Source organism: Pinus tabuliformis, chromosome 7, assembly GCF_031772625.1.
Source record: "Pinus tabuliformis cultivar Carrire ecotype Pingquan chromosome 7, CPIR1, whole genome shotgun sequence".
In the NCBI taxonomy this organism is placed as follows: domain Eukaryota; kingdom Viridiplantae; phylum Streptophyta; class Pinopsida; order Pinales; family Pinaceae; genus Pinus; species Pinus tabuliformis.
In genome coordinates, this window is record NC_142293.1 from 329,768,765 (window position 1) to 329,784,488 (window position 15,724).

The 15,724-nt window shown below is 36.2% G+C and overlaps 1 protein-coding gene across 1 annotated transcript; it reads left to right on the forward strand.

The window, feature by feature from the left end:
* The first annotated feature begins 465 nt into the window (after positions 1–465).
* Positions 466–15,495, forward strand: LOC149247290 (putative xyloglucan endotransglucosylase/hydrolase protein 5). Its single transcript, XM_089443788.1, has 4 exons — positions 466–658; positions 735–835; positions 954–1,150; positions 15,102–15,495. Exons 1-4 carry the CDS (start codon positions 466–468, stop codon positions 15,493–15,495), a joined length of 885 nt encoding a protein of 294 aa, XP_089299914.1.
* The last annotated feature ends 229 nt before the right edge of the window (positions 15,496–15,724 follow it).

A 15,724-nucleotide genomic window follows, 5' to 3' on the forward strand; every position in this document is an offset into this window, starting at 1 on the left:
TATTAATTATAAAAGATTTTAGATGAAATTTGAAATTTAAGAGATAGTTTTGAGTTTTGAATATTTAATTTTTAAATAAATATTAATTATAAAAAGATTTTAGATTAGATTTGAAAGTAAAAAGGAATTTTGAATTTTGAATTTTGAAAAGAGAGATTTTAGAAATAAGACAAGTGTGGTTGTGATTTTATTAAATAAATAGTGATTTTAAAATTGTTTATATTAATTAAAATTATTAAAAATTATTTAAATTTAAATGTTTAAGATATATACTTTAGAATTTTTTCCGAATTAAAAATTCCTTATCCGAATTTTTATCGTATCGTATCGTATTCGAATTCGGTAAACTATGATTTAGAGGGCACGCGATTCACCCGTGTCAGGTTATTTGTCAGATGTGCAGTACCCTATTGCGAAAAAAGCAAGTAACTTCGGCCATCCAGCCTTTTAATATCATCATCAGCAATGAAGCGCTGCGCAAAGCTTTTAGGATTTGGAATCAATTGGCGAGAAATAGTACATATAAGTTCAGTGCTGATTCTGATTCTATCGTCCGTAGAATCCTCCAGCTTCGGCGACAATTTCGATATTTCATGGGGAACCGTTCAATTGTTGAATAATGGCCAAACGGCGCAGCTCACTATGGATAAAGCCTCAGGTACACTATTTCCTTTTTATGGACATAAATGTATTGAATGCTGAGAATTGTAATAATAATTTTACTTGTTCATCAGGTTCTGGTTTTCAGTCCAAAAACGAATACCTCTTCGGCAGCTTGAGCATGAGTATTAAGCTGGTGTCTGGAAACTCGGCAGGAACAGTCACTTCGTATTATGTAAGTAGCTATTTTTACGCAAGAATGAAGATTCATTATCAATTTACAGTACTTGAACCCAATTTCCGACATAGATAATTAAAACTTCAATATATTAATGTTGGTATTTTCCATTCAGATGTCGTCCGACGCGGCTTCGCACGATGAACTTGACTACGAATTTCTGGGAAATCTGCCGGGAAAGCCGTACACTCTACAAACCAACGTCTTTGCGAATGGCGTTGGGAATAGAGAACAAAGATTGAATCTGTGGTTTGATCCCACCACGGCGGACTTCCATAACTATTCAATTCTTTGGAACCACAATCAAATCGTGTATGTGCTTATTCCTTATAGCTGAAACAGATCATGAATTTATTTCTAGTCTTTGTTTGTACTGTAATATATGTATATTTTGCATATTGTGAGCAGATTTTGGGTTGATTCTATCCCTATCAGGGTATTCAAGAACAATGAAGAAACTGCGGGTATCCTTGATTGGGTTCGCAAAAATTACATCACTTACGATTACTGTCACGATACGTCGGGAAGGTTTTCTACGACTCCAGCTGAATTTGCATTTAATGCTTAATCTATCAAACACGTTTCATAATAATAAATATTACACTATGGTCCGCGGTTGAATGAAGGGTACCAAAGAACAAGTTTTTCTGTCGTCTCAGGGTGGAAAAACGCTGTACCAATCTGAATACAATGGGACTTCCAAATGGCAAAATTTTGTTTGTTTTTATTTACCATGTTATCTTGGAAATGCCGCCCCCACGGGAGCCAATAGAAGCACCTCGCCTTTTGCAGTAATTATTTTCTTTTTTAAATCAAATACACATTCCATCCTCCGGTAAAAGCATCTGTTTTCAAGAATTTACGAAATTGGTATTTCTGAATTGGTTTCGCTCTGAATTTTGGTTTTGGTTCTTTTTTCGCTTTAAACAGAAATTGAAAACCTTTAAATATTTTGCCGTCTTAACGCATAACATATGTATTAATTCATCCGGTGGTTCCCATAATGAGAAGTTATCTTTTCCAACCAATTTTAGATGTGTCTTAAATCATCAAAGGGTTCTCATAACGATTAACTTTAAAAAAGTCTCACTAAACAATTTCAAAAGTGTCTTAAATCATCCAGGGTTTTCACACGATTAATTTCAATTTTTTTTTAAAAAGTTTCACTAAAGACAATTAATTTTTTTACTTTGCATTAGTATGTTACTTTTTTTTTAAAGCAACAAAAACTATCATGAGAGCCATTTGCATTAGCATGACTATTCATGAATACATTTAAAGTAGCAATATGTTTAACTTGTAGAATTATGATTAGTCTCATGAATTTAACTAGGGCTATATGGTAGCTTGTAATTGGAATTTAGCTTAAATATAGCTTAATTAAACTAGAAAACAATAACTATAAAAATTTCATAACAAAAATAAAACAACTAATTAAACACTGTATATAATTTCTTATAATTAAATATTATTGAAATAAGTTTTTAATATAATAATAGATCATCTTAAATTTAAATATGGAGAAAAAAATAAAAGTCATGAAGATGGAATAATAGAAAAAAAGAAGAAAGTCAAAATCAAAAAGTTATATAAAAAGGAAATAAAACTAAAAACATAAAAGTAGTAACTAATAGAAATGGAAGTTACTAAACAACCCATAATAACATGTCAACAAATTACATTACAAATAAATAGAATTAAATAATAATTACAAAAACAAAAAAATATTTCTCAATATTAAACTCTGGAATGTGGCAAGAACTTGGCTTCTCTTTCTTCCCTTTTTAACCCTTAGTAGTTCCTCTTTTTTTGTTTCCCTTATTCATCTTACTAACGAGGACAACATTCTGCTCCTCAATACCTGCAATAGTATCCAATATTGTCTCCTTCTAGTTGAAGTCATTCCATAGCCTGCTAAAAATGAGAAGTTTTTTTTGGCCAGATGTCATAGCCAAAATATTTCAAAAAGAACAAGACCTATTTAATGAAATGAGCATTGGGTACTAGCTCTTTACCCTTCACCTACTAACTTTCATCTTCAATGATTCTTTATAGGTCACAATGCTTCTTGAATTTATGCCTTACGGCCTTTCCTTTGCAACATCTGGTGGAAATGCTAGTTATAACATATGAAATATATTGCAAACTTGTTTAACTACCAAATGTAGTGTGGAACAATTTGTTTACCATGTTGAACTTTGACTTTCTTTTATTTTGTATTTTACATTTTGTTGTACTTTACACTTTTATGATACTCATAACATTCAATATCAATCCAATTGTTTCCTCTTGCATTTACATTGGAATTCAACTAACAAAATCTTCATAACTATCACATATTAACTTTTTTTAATAAAAATGATTAAAATCAAATCAATTATATATATGTGTTCCATAAATTATAAAAATAAATCAATTTTTTTTTCTTCTAAATAAAACTACTCTATTCACAATAAAGCGGTAAAATTACATCTTGACCGAAGTCTAAAACCACTGCCCAGAAGGAGAGGCGGATAGAAATAGAAAAACTGCCCAAGACATAGAACTTAGACGAGACCCTGTAATCCAATCCCACGCAGGGGAACAAGTGATGACCTTCTTGACATTACAAAGCTTACAGAGATTCCAAAAAAACTTGCATTTTGAACCATAGTTTGTAGAGAAGAACCCACTTATCAGCGGTAACAAAAATTTGCCCTCTATTATGGGCAGCATGACCTGAAACAAAGGCAGCAGAGAATGAACTAAGCATCTGGAGGCTCTTCCATGATTCTACACTAGCCAAAGTCAAGCAGGTCCCGTGCACGAGCAGCTAGAACCTCCGGAGCCTGCACAGAATGCGGATTCGGCGCAGAGACCGAACCAGGGCCCTCCTGATGAGAGCTAGACTCTCCCACCTCCTGGGCTTCCTCGTGAAAGAACACCGAAACATGAGCAGTAATCCTGGGACGATTCAGGGAGCAATTGAAGGTGAAAATCGCAGAGCCGAATGTGGGAGAGGACGTGGAGTCTGGAGGACGAGGCTCAGGGTAATGGTTGGGCAGATGAAGACGCCCTCTCCCACTACGAGTGCGAGGGTAATGGCCTGTTATGAAATCGCTGGAGAGGGCGGGCACCCGCCGAGGGGTGTCCCTACGACATCTCAATCTATGGTGGAGACAGGGCATATTGAAAGTAGCAGTGGCGCTGTGAGAACAAGACCGAGCAACCACAGAAGCAGAACACGGGAAATTCAAACGATCATCCAAACGAGGGCCTGATGCCTTAGAGAGAACCCAGGGAACTGACGGAGTCAGCTCCGCAGGACTACCAAAGCAAAAACCCAGCTTAGTCGCCCCTTTCAAACCGCTAGAGCCAGCATCATACAGGCCATAACCAGGCCAACAAAACAACAGAGGCTCCAGAGCGATCCCATGGCTGAGCCTAGATTTATCACCCTCAGTCCTGCCTCGAATTGCACCCGCCATTACTATGGCATTCAAGAGAGCCGAGGTCCAGTGCAGTCCAGAGCGTGCGGAGGTGAAAAACATATCGGAGGACAGGCTGGGAGTATCAGAGTCACCTGCGGTGAAGCCATTAAACGCTGCGATACCCAAATGCCGAGGTTCATCCGTCGACTGGCTATAATCTTTGTTGTACAGGGCAGGCAGGTGGCGTCCCTTCTCGCCCCACTCCTGTCCCATCGCATTAACGAACTGGCTGAGACACCCGCATCCGGGGAAAATAAATCAATTATTACCTCTGGTATATTTTGAAATATGAATTCTAGAATTTAAATTTAATTATCAATAAGAAATAGATGTATTGTAGTTATTTAATGCTATTTAAAATCTATAGAATATCCACATAAAATTTATGTAGATAGACATGTTTATTTTAAACTAGGGCTTCCAAAATTTTATTTATAATTTGGATGGTAGGGATTTAACCTATATTATTTTTAATAGTATACACAAATCAAAGGTTGAGATTTATTTTCAAAGTGGTTAAGAATATCCATTGTAAAAATAAAAGTTAATCTTCATTATAAAAAATAGTGTTGCTTATATGTTTTTTTTAATGTATTAATTTATATATTAGTTTTTTTTAATAATAATAATAATAATAATTTAAAATAAATTTATAATTCAATTAATTTTTATAATTTTTTTCGTTCTAATAAATTTACATTTACTTCTTTTTAATAAATAAAATATTAAATTATAAATAAAATAAATGAAAAAAATCAAACTATATAAAAAAAAATATTATTTTATATATATTATTTTTATTTATATAATTTTTTTCGTTCTAATAAATTTACATTTACTTCTTTTTAATAAATAAAATATTAAATTATAAATAAAATAAATGAAAAAAATCAAACTATATAAAAAAAATTTATTTTATATATATTATTTTTATTTATATAATTTTCTATGTTTTTTTAAGTTAAACCAGTATTTAATAATAATAAATTTATATAGGTTATTATAATTTATAATATTTAAAATAAATAAAAATAAAATATTAATTATCTAAATAAAATATGTTGAGAGGTTATTATAATTTATAATATTTAAAATAAATAAAAAATAAAATATTAATTATCTAAATAAAATATTTCTCAACATATTGTTAGATTGAGACTTTCTAGCCAGTTAAATCTAAGTATTAAAAATATATAAAAAACGAAATTGTAAAAATGTAAATTTACGGAAAATATTTCCACTTTGATCAACCAATATCATCCTCCACTTTAACCATTACAACTAATATCTCAATTAAAAAATATATATATTTTTTAATAGAGTTATTTACATAGTTAATGTCTCAAGATTAGACACGACCTAACTTTCCAACGACAATTGATTTTACCTCGAGCCATGTTTCATTTCCATTGGATAGTTTTATGCTCTTATGAGATCTCCATGCTCTTGCTTGATCCTTTCCCATTTTTCAATTCGAGGAAAGCCACTTAGCTGCCTTTTTTGTATTTATTTCTAGATGCTCAAAATAGAGCCTGGGAAGTCAATGCTCAGTGAAGGACGCATAATCAATTATATTGGTTGTTGTTAAGTTTATGCAATGAGTGATATAATTTTGTAGTGTGTTTTATTTATTGTCTTCTCATTATAGTTTTTATTAATTTTTTATTTTTGATATTTAAGAAATAGGAGTAGAATGGTAATCTCTTTGCATGGTTTAAGAATGGGGAGGTTGATGGGAATGTGAAGGTTTAATTTTAATATATATAGATATAATTAATTTATTATTAAAGTTAATATTTAATTTTAAAAAAATAAGAATTAATATTTATAAAAAATAAATTTTAATATATATATATAAACAAGAGTATGTAATTTATTTAAATAAATTACAGATTCAAAACCAAAAAAAATAAATATATATACTTTTGTAAATTTAATAATCAAATCATTATCCGTATTCTAACTAAATATCTAATAACATAAAAAAAACCTTTAAAACATAATTTTTAATATATATATATTATAGCTTCGAAATATCTCTTCCCTCGTGGATACCATCTTTTTTTCTGCTTCGAAATATAAATTCCCAGTTCAGTTCATGCAGAACATCTTTAAAATTAATAAATGCTGAAATTGATTTGGCTAAATATTTATATATAATTATCGCTGAAATTACACTATTACTACAAGATGAGTCAGCCTTAAAATCTTCTCGCTTTCTTATCACCTTCACAATGGCAAGTCGGCAACTCTGCTGAAACTATTTTGAGACGGCGGTGTTTACAGCGAAGAGTGTTCGGTTTTCGAATCAATTCGACCAATAGAAAATTAAAAAGGAATACGACAACAGCGGGGCAAATGGGCGCCGAGTCAGAGGCAGATTGTGGGGCCCGCTGTCGGGCGCGCAGACAATAAAGTGCGAGGAAGTGGCATATGCCCATAGGCTTCGGACAGACGACGAAACTCCCCGAGCAACTCCCCCTTAAAATACACCGAAACTTCGGTGTAATAAACATCTTCTTCATCATTATGTGCACGCCTCTGTCCCAGTGAGATGATAATCCATATGGGTTCCCAGGAAATAACGAGGTAGCTCATTCCTAGAAATAATTTCAAGTTAAGCCAAGACTTCAAGCAAAATCATAATGGGAGACCCAACCCAAGTGTTTGCCAGGTCTAGAACGCAAATGTCCCTCAAAAAGTTTGGCATGCTTCAGTCATGCACGCATTTGAAAATAACGAACAGATACTCCTCCGGAATAATTTCGAGTTAATCCCACATTTCACGCTAATCGGAAATAATTTCAAGTTAGTGCAAATTTTCACGCTAATCAGAAATCATTTAAACTTAATACAATATTTCAAGATAATATGAAATAATTTCAAATTAGTCCAATATTTCACCCAAATAATAATCAGAACCCTCTTACAAACAAAATTGTTATGTGTTTGTTTGCCAGCTCTAGAAGACAGATCACTCTAAAAAATTTAGCATGTTTAAGTCTTGCACGCATCTGAAAAGGATTAACATCGATTCTCTACGACCAATAGAAAATTTACATCTGGGACAGCCTTCAAATTCGATCAAATGGCTTATTAATGGTATTATAATGCACAGTAGGCGTCCAATCAAATCTGTTGAGAGCCACATTTGATGGACTATCAAATTCATAGCTTCATAATTATTGAGTTGGAATTCATTAAAAGTTTTTGTAAGTTCGGTGCCAGCCGAAGGTTCAATGAAAATTTCTATTTCGAGAATACTTTGATCAGTTTATTAGAAATGTCATCCGCTCTCAACGTGAACAAGATCTTTTGATTTTTTCACAAAGTTACGGTTAACTAACAAAGGTTACAAAGTTACGGTTAACTAACAAAGCTTACAAAGCTTTTGCGTATCAATTGAACAATCATAGAATTAACGGAATCCAGCATGGAGTACTCATTCAGATAACAACGTGAAAGCCATCTGCTCTATGATGTCATTCATTTTGATTATTCTTCTCTCGTATTGATAATGAGGGCTTGTTCAAGGACTCCAAGTTACATTTTTGCATCATATATTTAGAGGGAACGGGATTCACTCGTGTCAGGTTGTTTGTCAGATGTGCAGTACCCTATTGCGAAAAAAGCAAGTAACTTCGACAATCCAGCCTTTTAATATCATCATCAGCAATGAAGCGCCGCGCAAAGCTTTTAGGATTTGGAATCAATTGGCGAGAAATAGTATACATAAGTTCAGTGCTGATTCTGATTCTGATTCTATCCTCCGCAGAATCCTCCAGCTTCGGCGACAATTTCGATATTTCATGGGGAACCGTTCAATTGTTGAATAATGGCCAAACGGCGCAGCTCACTATTGTTGAAATCTAATTTCAACGCAGACCAAGAAAAACCGTGAACCAAGCCACAAACCGTTCACCGGATTTTCTCGGAGCTATTTGCCGACGAAGGAATAATCCGGGAAGGAGCTCCGAGAAAATATGGAGCTGACGCGTGGTTGACCCCTGACGTAACGCAACGTAAGAATCTCGGAGGTTAACTTTCAGCACTTGTTGGTCTTCCGATATTGTTCTCCACCGTTGGATTTGCTCCCGTGTTCTCCGCCGTTGATCACCTGGAGCTGCATACGAACCCACATCAATTCAATGTTTTGCGTGGAGTAAAAGGTTTATGGTTGACCGCCGTAGGTAAAAGAATTTAATGATTGGTACAAGATTTTGGTGAGGCTCTTTTAATATGAGCATGGGCATGTTATAATATATGTTTTTATATATATTTATATACGGCATGTATTAAATAGGAAATCGTATGTAATAAGTTTAATGTTTTTTTTGTTTTGACTTTTAAAAAAAATGTTATGTATTGCACACGGGAGGAACAAAAATATTATTCTTCACAGCAGTGAAAAAGAATGATGGAGCAGAAAAAGAAAATCACACAGCAGTGTGTAAAATGAGAAGAACCAGGTGATGTAATTTTTGGAATAGCAAAAACCATGTGTGGTTTTGCACAGCAGTGCAGAAAGGAAATGGTGGAGCGATTTTTGTAACTCTGTGTAAATTTCTTTTCACAGCAGTAAACTTATGTAAATCTTTTTATTACAGCAGTAAGTTGTTTTTGACACCAGTGAATATAAAAAGGGATTTTACAGTGGTAAATCTTTGCATCAGGTTTTAATGAATAGAATGCTTTAATGGTGTTGAAATACTCTGTCTCTCAGTGAAATTTCTTTTAAGTCTTCTGTGTGCACAAAAGATCTTGGAGCAAAAGAAACAGAGCATTGTCTCTGTGTGTTTGTTTATTAGGTTTTTGGTATTTTTCCCATTAAAAAATACCCAACAGTGGTATCAGAGCAGGCTTAGACTCTTTGAAGGAGACAAAGAAGCTGAAGGGAGAAGGTTGTTGCAGCAGCAAAACTTCTCAGGCAGACAGAAGACTCAGACATCAAAGGATTCAGGTATTTCAAAAGTTTTTTTTGTGTTGCTGAAGAAACAGTCAGCTGTTTTAAACACACAGTCAAGGATTTAGAGACATAAATCAGAATACAAGGAATGGCTAGCACAAGCACTGGTATGGGTTTGTTTAACACCCAGCTCCCACAGTTTAATGGGAAGAACTATGACTACTGGTCAATAACTATGACAGCTCTGCTTGCTTCCCAAGATTTATGGGAAATAGTTGAAGAAGGCTTTGAAGAACCAGCAGATGAAACTGAGTTCAATGCATTAACTCAAGGAGAGAAGGATCTGCTGAAGAACAATAGGAAGAAGGACTCAAAAGCCCGTGTGTTGTTGTATCTAGCAGTAGACCAGAGTATGTTTCCAAGGTTAGCAGCAGCTAAGACAGCCAATGAAGCATGGCAAACCCTCAAGACAGCCTATCAAGGCATGGAGAGAGTGAAGACAGCAAAACTACAATTGCTGAGAAAGGACTTTGAGAATCTGTGCATGAAGGAGTCAGATAACATTGACTCATTCTTCACTCATGTGATTGGTGTAATCACACAAATGAGAACTCATGGAGAAACCATTGATGATAGAAGAATTGTGGAGAAAATATTGAGGGTCTTGCCCTCAAGGTTTGATGCCATAGTCACCACCATTGAAGAGACAAAGGATCTCTCAAGCTATTCAGTTGATGAGCTGCATGCATCACTGATAACACATGAGCAGAGGTTGAGTAGGAATGAAAACTCATCTCTTGAGCAAGCCTTCAAGACCCAGATGTCCTTTGGAAGAGGCAGAGGTCAAGGCAGAGGAAACAAAAGAGGAAGAGGCAGAAGCCAGAACAGAGGTGGAAGGAACAGCTCATCAAATGCACAAGGAAGATGCAACAATCCAAATCAGAACCAAGGCCAAGGCAGCAGCCAACAAGGAGGACAACATCATGCTCAAGGACAAAGGTATGATAAATCTAATGTTCAATGCTATTATTGCAAAAAGTATGGACATTATGCAAGTGATTGTAGAAAGAAACAGCATGATATGAACAACAGACAAAATGCAAATGTTACAAGAGAAAACAGCAGTCAAGAAAATGTCCTGTTAGCTTGTAACATGGCTGAAACACATAGTGAGGACATATGGTTTTTAGACTCAGGTTGCAGCAATCATATGACCGGAAACATAGCCTTCTTTTCTGCCCTAGATAAAAATGTGAAATCAGAAGTCACACTAGGAACTGATAGTAAAGTGTCTGTTATGGGAAGAGGAGAAATAAAAATACTTTCAAAGCAAGGAGAAAGGAAAACCATAGCAGATGTATACTATGTCCCCGGAATGAGATGTAATCTCTTGAGTATTGGACAGCTTGTCCATAAGGGGTACAATGTTTTCTTTAAAAATGATGTGTGCACCATCATGGATATACCACCCAGCAAAAGATGCATTGCTGAAGTGAAGATGACAAGGAACAGGATGTTCCCTCTCCGGATCAGGGCAGACATGAAGAACAAAAGGGAAATGGCAGCAGTCACCGAAGAGGCCTTCCAAAGTGTGCCAAAGGATGAGAACTGGTTATGGCACTTGAGATTCGGGCATCTAAATTTTGGAGGTCTGAATTTGTTGAGTAGGAAAGGAATGGTAAGAGGATTACCATTGATAGAGAAACCGGACAGCCTATGTGAAGGCTGCATTTTGGGAAAACAACATAGAGAAAGTTTTCCATCAGGGAAGAGTATAAGGGCAAAGACACCCTTAGAGATTATCCACTCAGATTTGTGTGGACCAATGCAAGCTCCATCATTAGCAGGCAGCCTATATTTCTTGACATTTATTGATGATTTTACAAGAAAGACTTGGATATATTTCCTTAAAAACAAAAGTGAAGTGTTTGAGAAATTCCAAAACTTCAAAGCATTTGTTGAAAACCAAAGCGGGCTGCACATTAAAGTTTTGAGAACTGATAGAGGAGGTGAATATATCTCCAAGGAATTCCTAAGATTTTGTAGAGAAAATGGAATACATAAACAGTTTACAGCAAGGTACACTCCACAGCAAAATGGAGTTGCTGAAAGGAAGAACAGAACCATCATGGAGATGGCAAGGAGCATGTTGAAGGCAAAGCATTTGCCAAATGAGTATTGGGCTGAAGCTGTACATTGTGCAGTTTATATATTGAACAGGTGTCCTACAAAAGCAGTCATGAACAAAGTGCCAGAAGAGGCATGGAGTGGGAGAAAGCAAGGAGTCACCCACATGAGAGTTTTTGGGTGTGTGGCCTATGCACACATTCCAGATCAGCTAAGGAGGAAGTTGGACAGCAAAGGGGAGAAATGCATCTTCATTGGATACAGTGATGAATCCAAAGCCTACAGGCTGTACATTCCATCTACCAAGAAGTTCTTTGTCAGCAGGGATGTTCAATTCATTGAAGAGGAAGCTTGGGATGGAAGCATAGAGAAAACAGTCAATGTCAAGAACTGTTTGTCTTATGATGAAGATGAAGAGGAGGTGGCTGAAATGAATCCCCAAACAACAGCGCCAACACAAGGACAGCAAGGTACACCATTGAGGATCAATGAGAGTGCTTCTCCAAGCACACCACAAGGAGGAAATTCAAGTGCATCTTCAAGCACTTGCACACCAAGTGAACGAGGTAAGAAGTTTAGAAATCTAAGTGAAATTTATGAAGAAGGAATGAATTCCTTATTTGCCTTGTATTGTCATGTTGATGATCCTATTCATTTTGAAGAAGCAATTAAAGATAGGAAATGGATAGAAGCTATGGATGAGGAGATGAATGCCATAGAGAGAAACAAAACATGGGATTTGGTTGAGTTACCAGAAGGCAAAGAAGTCATTGGTGTGAAATGGGTCTACAAGACCAAGAGCAATGCTGAAGGCAAGATTGAAAGGCACAAGGCAAGGCTGGTTGTCAAAGGCTACAAGCAGCAGTATGGGAGAGATTATGAGGAGACTTTCGCCCCGGTTGCAAGAATGGAAACCGTGAGAGCAGTGCTGTCCATGGCAGCACAAAACAAATGGAAAGTCTACCAAATGGACGTGAAGTCAGCATTCCTAAATGGAGTGTTAATGGAAGAGGTCTATGTGGAACAACCTCTTGGATATGAGAAGAAAGGTGAAGAGCACAAAGTGTGCAAATTGAAGAAAGCTCTTTATGGGCTGAAGCAAGCGCCAAGAGCATGGTACAGCAGGATAGATTCATATCTATTGGATAATGAATTTGACAAATGTGAAGGAGAACCCACAGTCTACATCAAAGAAAAGGATGGTAAGATTTTGATTGTGGTCTTATATGTTGATGATGTTATTTTCACAGGTAATGATGATCAGCTCATTAAAAATTTTAAATCAGTCATGAAGGATGAATTTGAAATGACTGACATGGGTTTCTTGAGATACTTCTTAGGCATAGAAGTAGATCAAAATGAAAAAGGAATTTTTATATCTCAAGCAAGATATGTAAATCAAGTTTTGGACAGATTTAACATGCAAGAATGCAAGGCAGCCATCACTCCCACAGTAATGGGATTAAAACTCAGCAGAGAGGACAGCAGCAAGGATTTTGATCCTAGTTTGTACAAGAGTATTGTAGGCAGCCTCATGTACTTAACAGCTACTAGGCCTGATTTAATGTATGCTGTTAGTTTAATTTCCAGGTTCATGGAGAGGCCGAAGGAGGCACATTGGCAGGCAGCAAAGAGAATTTTGAGGTATGTCAAAGGTACCAAAATGTTTGGAATTTTATATCATGCCTCAGAACATTCAGATTTGGTTGGATACACAGACAGCGATTGGGCTGGAAGTGTAGATGATCGGAAGAGCACTTCCGGTTATGTTTTTCATATGGGTTCAGGAGTCATTTCATGGGCTTCTAAGAAGCAGTCCATTGTAGCATTGTCTACAGCAGAGGCTGAATATGTGGCAGCTACAGCAGCAGCATGTCAAGCAGTGTGGATGAGAAGAATGTTGAGAAGCTTAGGCCAAGAGCAGGCAAAAGCGACAGTGATCTTTTGTGACAATAGCTCAGCTATTGCATTGTCAAAGAATTCAGTGTTTCATAAGAGAACGAAACACATTGATACCAGGTTTCACTACATCAGAGAATTGGTGAACAATGGAGAAATTGTCCTAGAACATTGCAGGACTCAAGAACAGGTAGCAGACATCTTGACAAAGCCACTTGATCAGAAGAGCTTTGAATTTTTGAGAAAGTGTCTGGGTATGACTGAATGCCCAGCTGTTGAAATTAAAGGGGAGTGTTGAAATCTAATTTCAACGCAGACCAAGAAAAACCGTGAACCAAGCCACAAACCGTTCACCGGATTTTCTCGGAGCTATTTGCCGACGAAGGAATAATCCGGGAAGGAGCTCCGAGAAAATATGGAGCTGACGCGTGGTTGACCCCTGACGTAACGCAACGTAAGAATCTCGGAGGTTAACTTTCAGCACTTGTTGGTCTTCCGATATTGTTCTCCACCGTTGGATTTGCTCCCGTGTTCTCCGCCGTTGATCACCTGGAGCTGCATACGAACCCACATCAATTCAATGTTTTGCGTGGAGTAAAAGGTTTATGGTTGACCGCCGTAGGTAAAAGAATTTAATGATTGGTACAAGATTTTGGTGAGGCTCTTTTAATATGAGCATGGGCATGTTATAATATATGTTTTTATATATATTTATATACGGCATGTATTAAATAGGAAATCGTATGTAATAAGTTTAATGTTTTTTTTGTTTTGACTTTTAAAAAAAATGTTATGTATTGCACACGGGAGGAACAAAAATATTATTCTTCACAGCAGTGAAAAAGAATGATGGAGCAGAAAAAGAAAATCACACAGCAGTGTGTAAAATGAGAAGAACCAGGTGATGTAATTTTTGGAATAGCAAAAACCATGTGTGGTTTTGCACAGCAGTGCAGAAAGGAAATGGTGGAGCGATTTTTGTAACTCTGTGTAAATTTCTTTTCACAGCAGTAAACTTATGTAAATCTTTTTATTACAGCAGTAAGTTGTTTTTGACACCAGTGAATATAAAAAGGGATTTTACAGTGGTAAATCTTTGCATCAGGTTTTAATGAATAGAATGCTTTAATGGTGTTGAAATACTCTGTCTCTAAGTGAAATTTCTTTTAAGTCTTCTGTGTGCACAAAAGATCTTGGAGCAAAAGAAACAGAGCATTGTCTCTGTGTGTTTGTTTATTAGGTTTTTGGTATTTTTCCCATTAAAAAATACCCAACAACTATGGATAAAGCCTCAGGTACAATATTTCCTTGTTATGGACGTAAATGTATTGAATCTGAGAATTGTAATAATAATTTTACTTGTTCATCAGGTTCTGGTTTTCAGTCCAAAAACGAATACCTCTTCGGCAGCTTGAGCATGAGCATTAAGCTGGTGTCTGGAAACTCGGCAGGAACAGTCACTTCCTATTATGTAAGTAGCTATTTTGACACAAGAATGAAGATTCATTATCAATTTACACTACTTGAACCCAATTTCCGACATAGATAATTAAAACTAATGTTGGTATTTTTCATTCAGATGTCGTCCGACGCGGCTTCGCACGATGAACTTGACTACGAATTTCTGGGGAATCTGCCGGGAAATCCGTACACTCTACAAACCAACGTCTTTGCGAATGGCGTTGGGAATCGAGAACAAAGATTGAATCTGTGGCCACGGCCGGCTTCCATAACTATTCAATTCTTTGGAACCACAATCAAATCGTGTATGTGCTTATTCCTTATAACGGAAACAGACATGAATTTATTTATAGTCTTTGTTTGTATTGTAATATATGTATATTTTGCATATTGTGAGCAGATTTTGGGTTGATTCTATCCCCATCAGGGTGTTCAAGAACAATGAAGAAACTGCGGGTATCCCATATCCGAATAGTCGACCCATGAGGATTCTCGCCAGCCTTTGGAACGGAGAAAACTGGGCCACTGATGGAGGAAGAGTTAAAATAGATTGGAGTAAAGCTCCGTTTGTGGCCTCTTACCAATCATTTGAAGTGAATGGATGCAGCGCGTCATCTAATTCATCTCTTCCATGTGCCAACAATTGGTGGGAACAGCCGGAATTTCAAAGCCTAGATGAATCTCAGCTGGGGAAACTTGATTGGGTTCGCAAAAATTACATGACTTATGATTACTGTCACGATACGTCCGGAAGGTTTTCTACGACTCCAGCTGAATGTGCATTTAATGCTTAGTCAATCAAACACGTTTCATAATAATAAATATTACACTATGGTCCGCGCTTGAATGAAAGGTACCAAAGAACACCAAAGAACAAGCTTTTCTGTCGTCTCAGGGTGGAAAAACGCTGTATCAATCTGAATACAATGGGACTTCCAAATGGCAAAATTTTGTTTGTTTTTATTTACCATGTTGTCTTGGAAATGCCGCCCTCCACGGGAGCCAAAAAGCACCTCGCCTTTT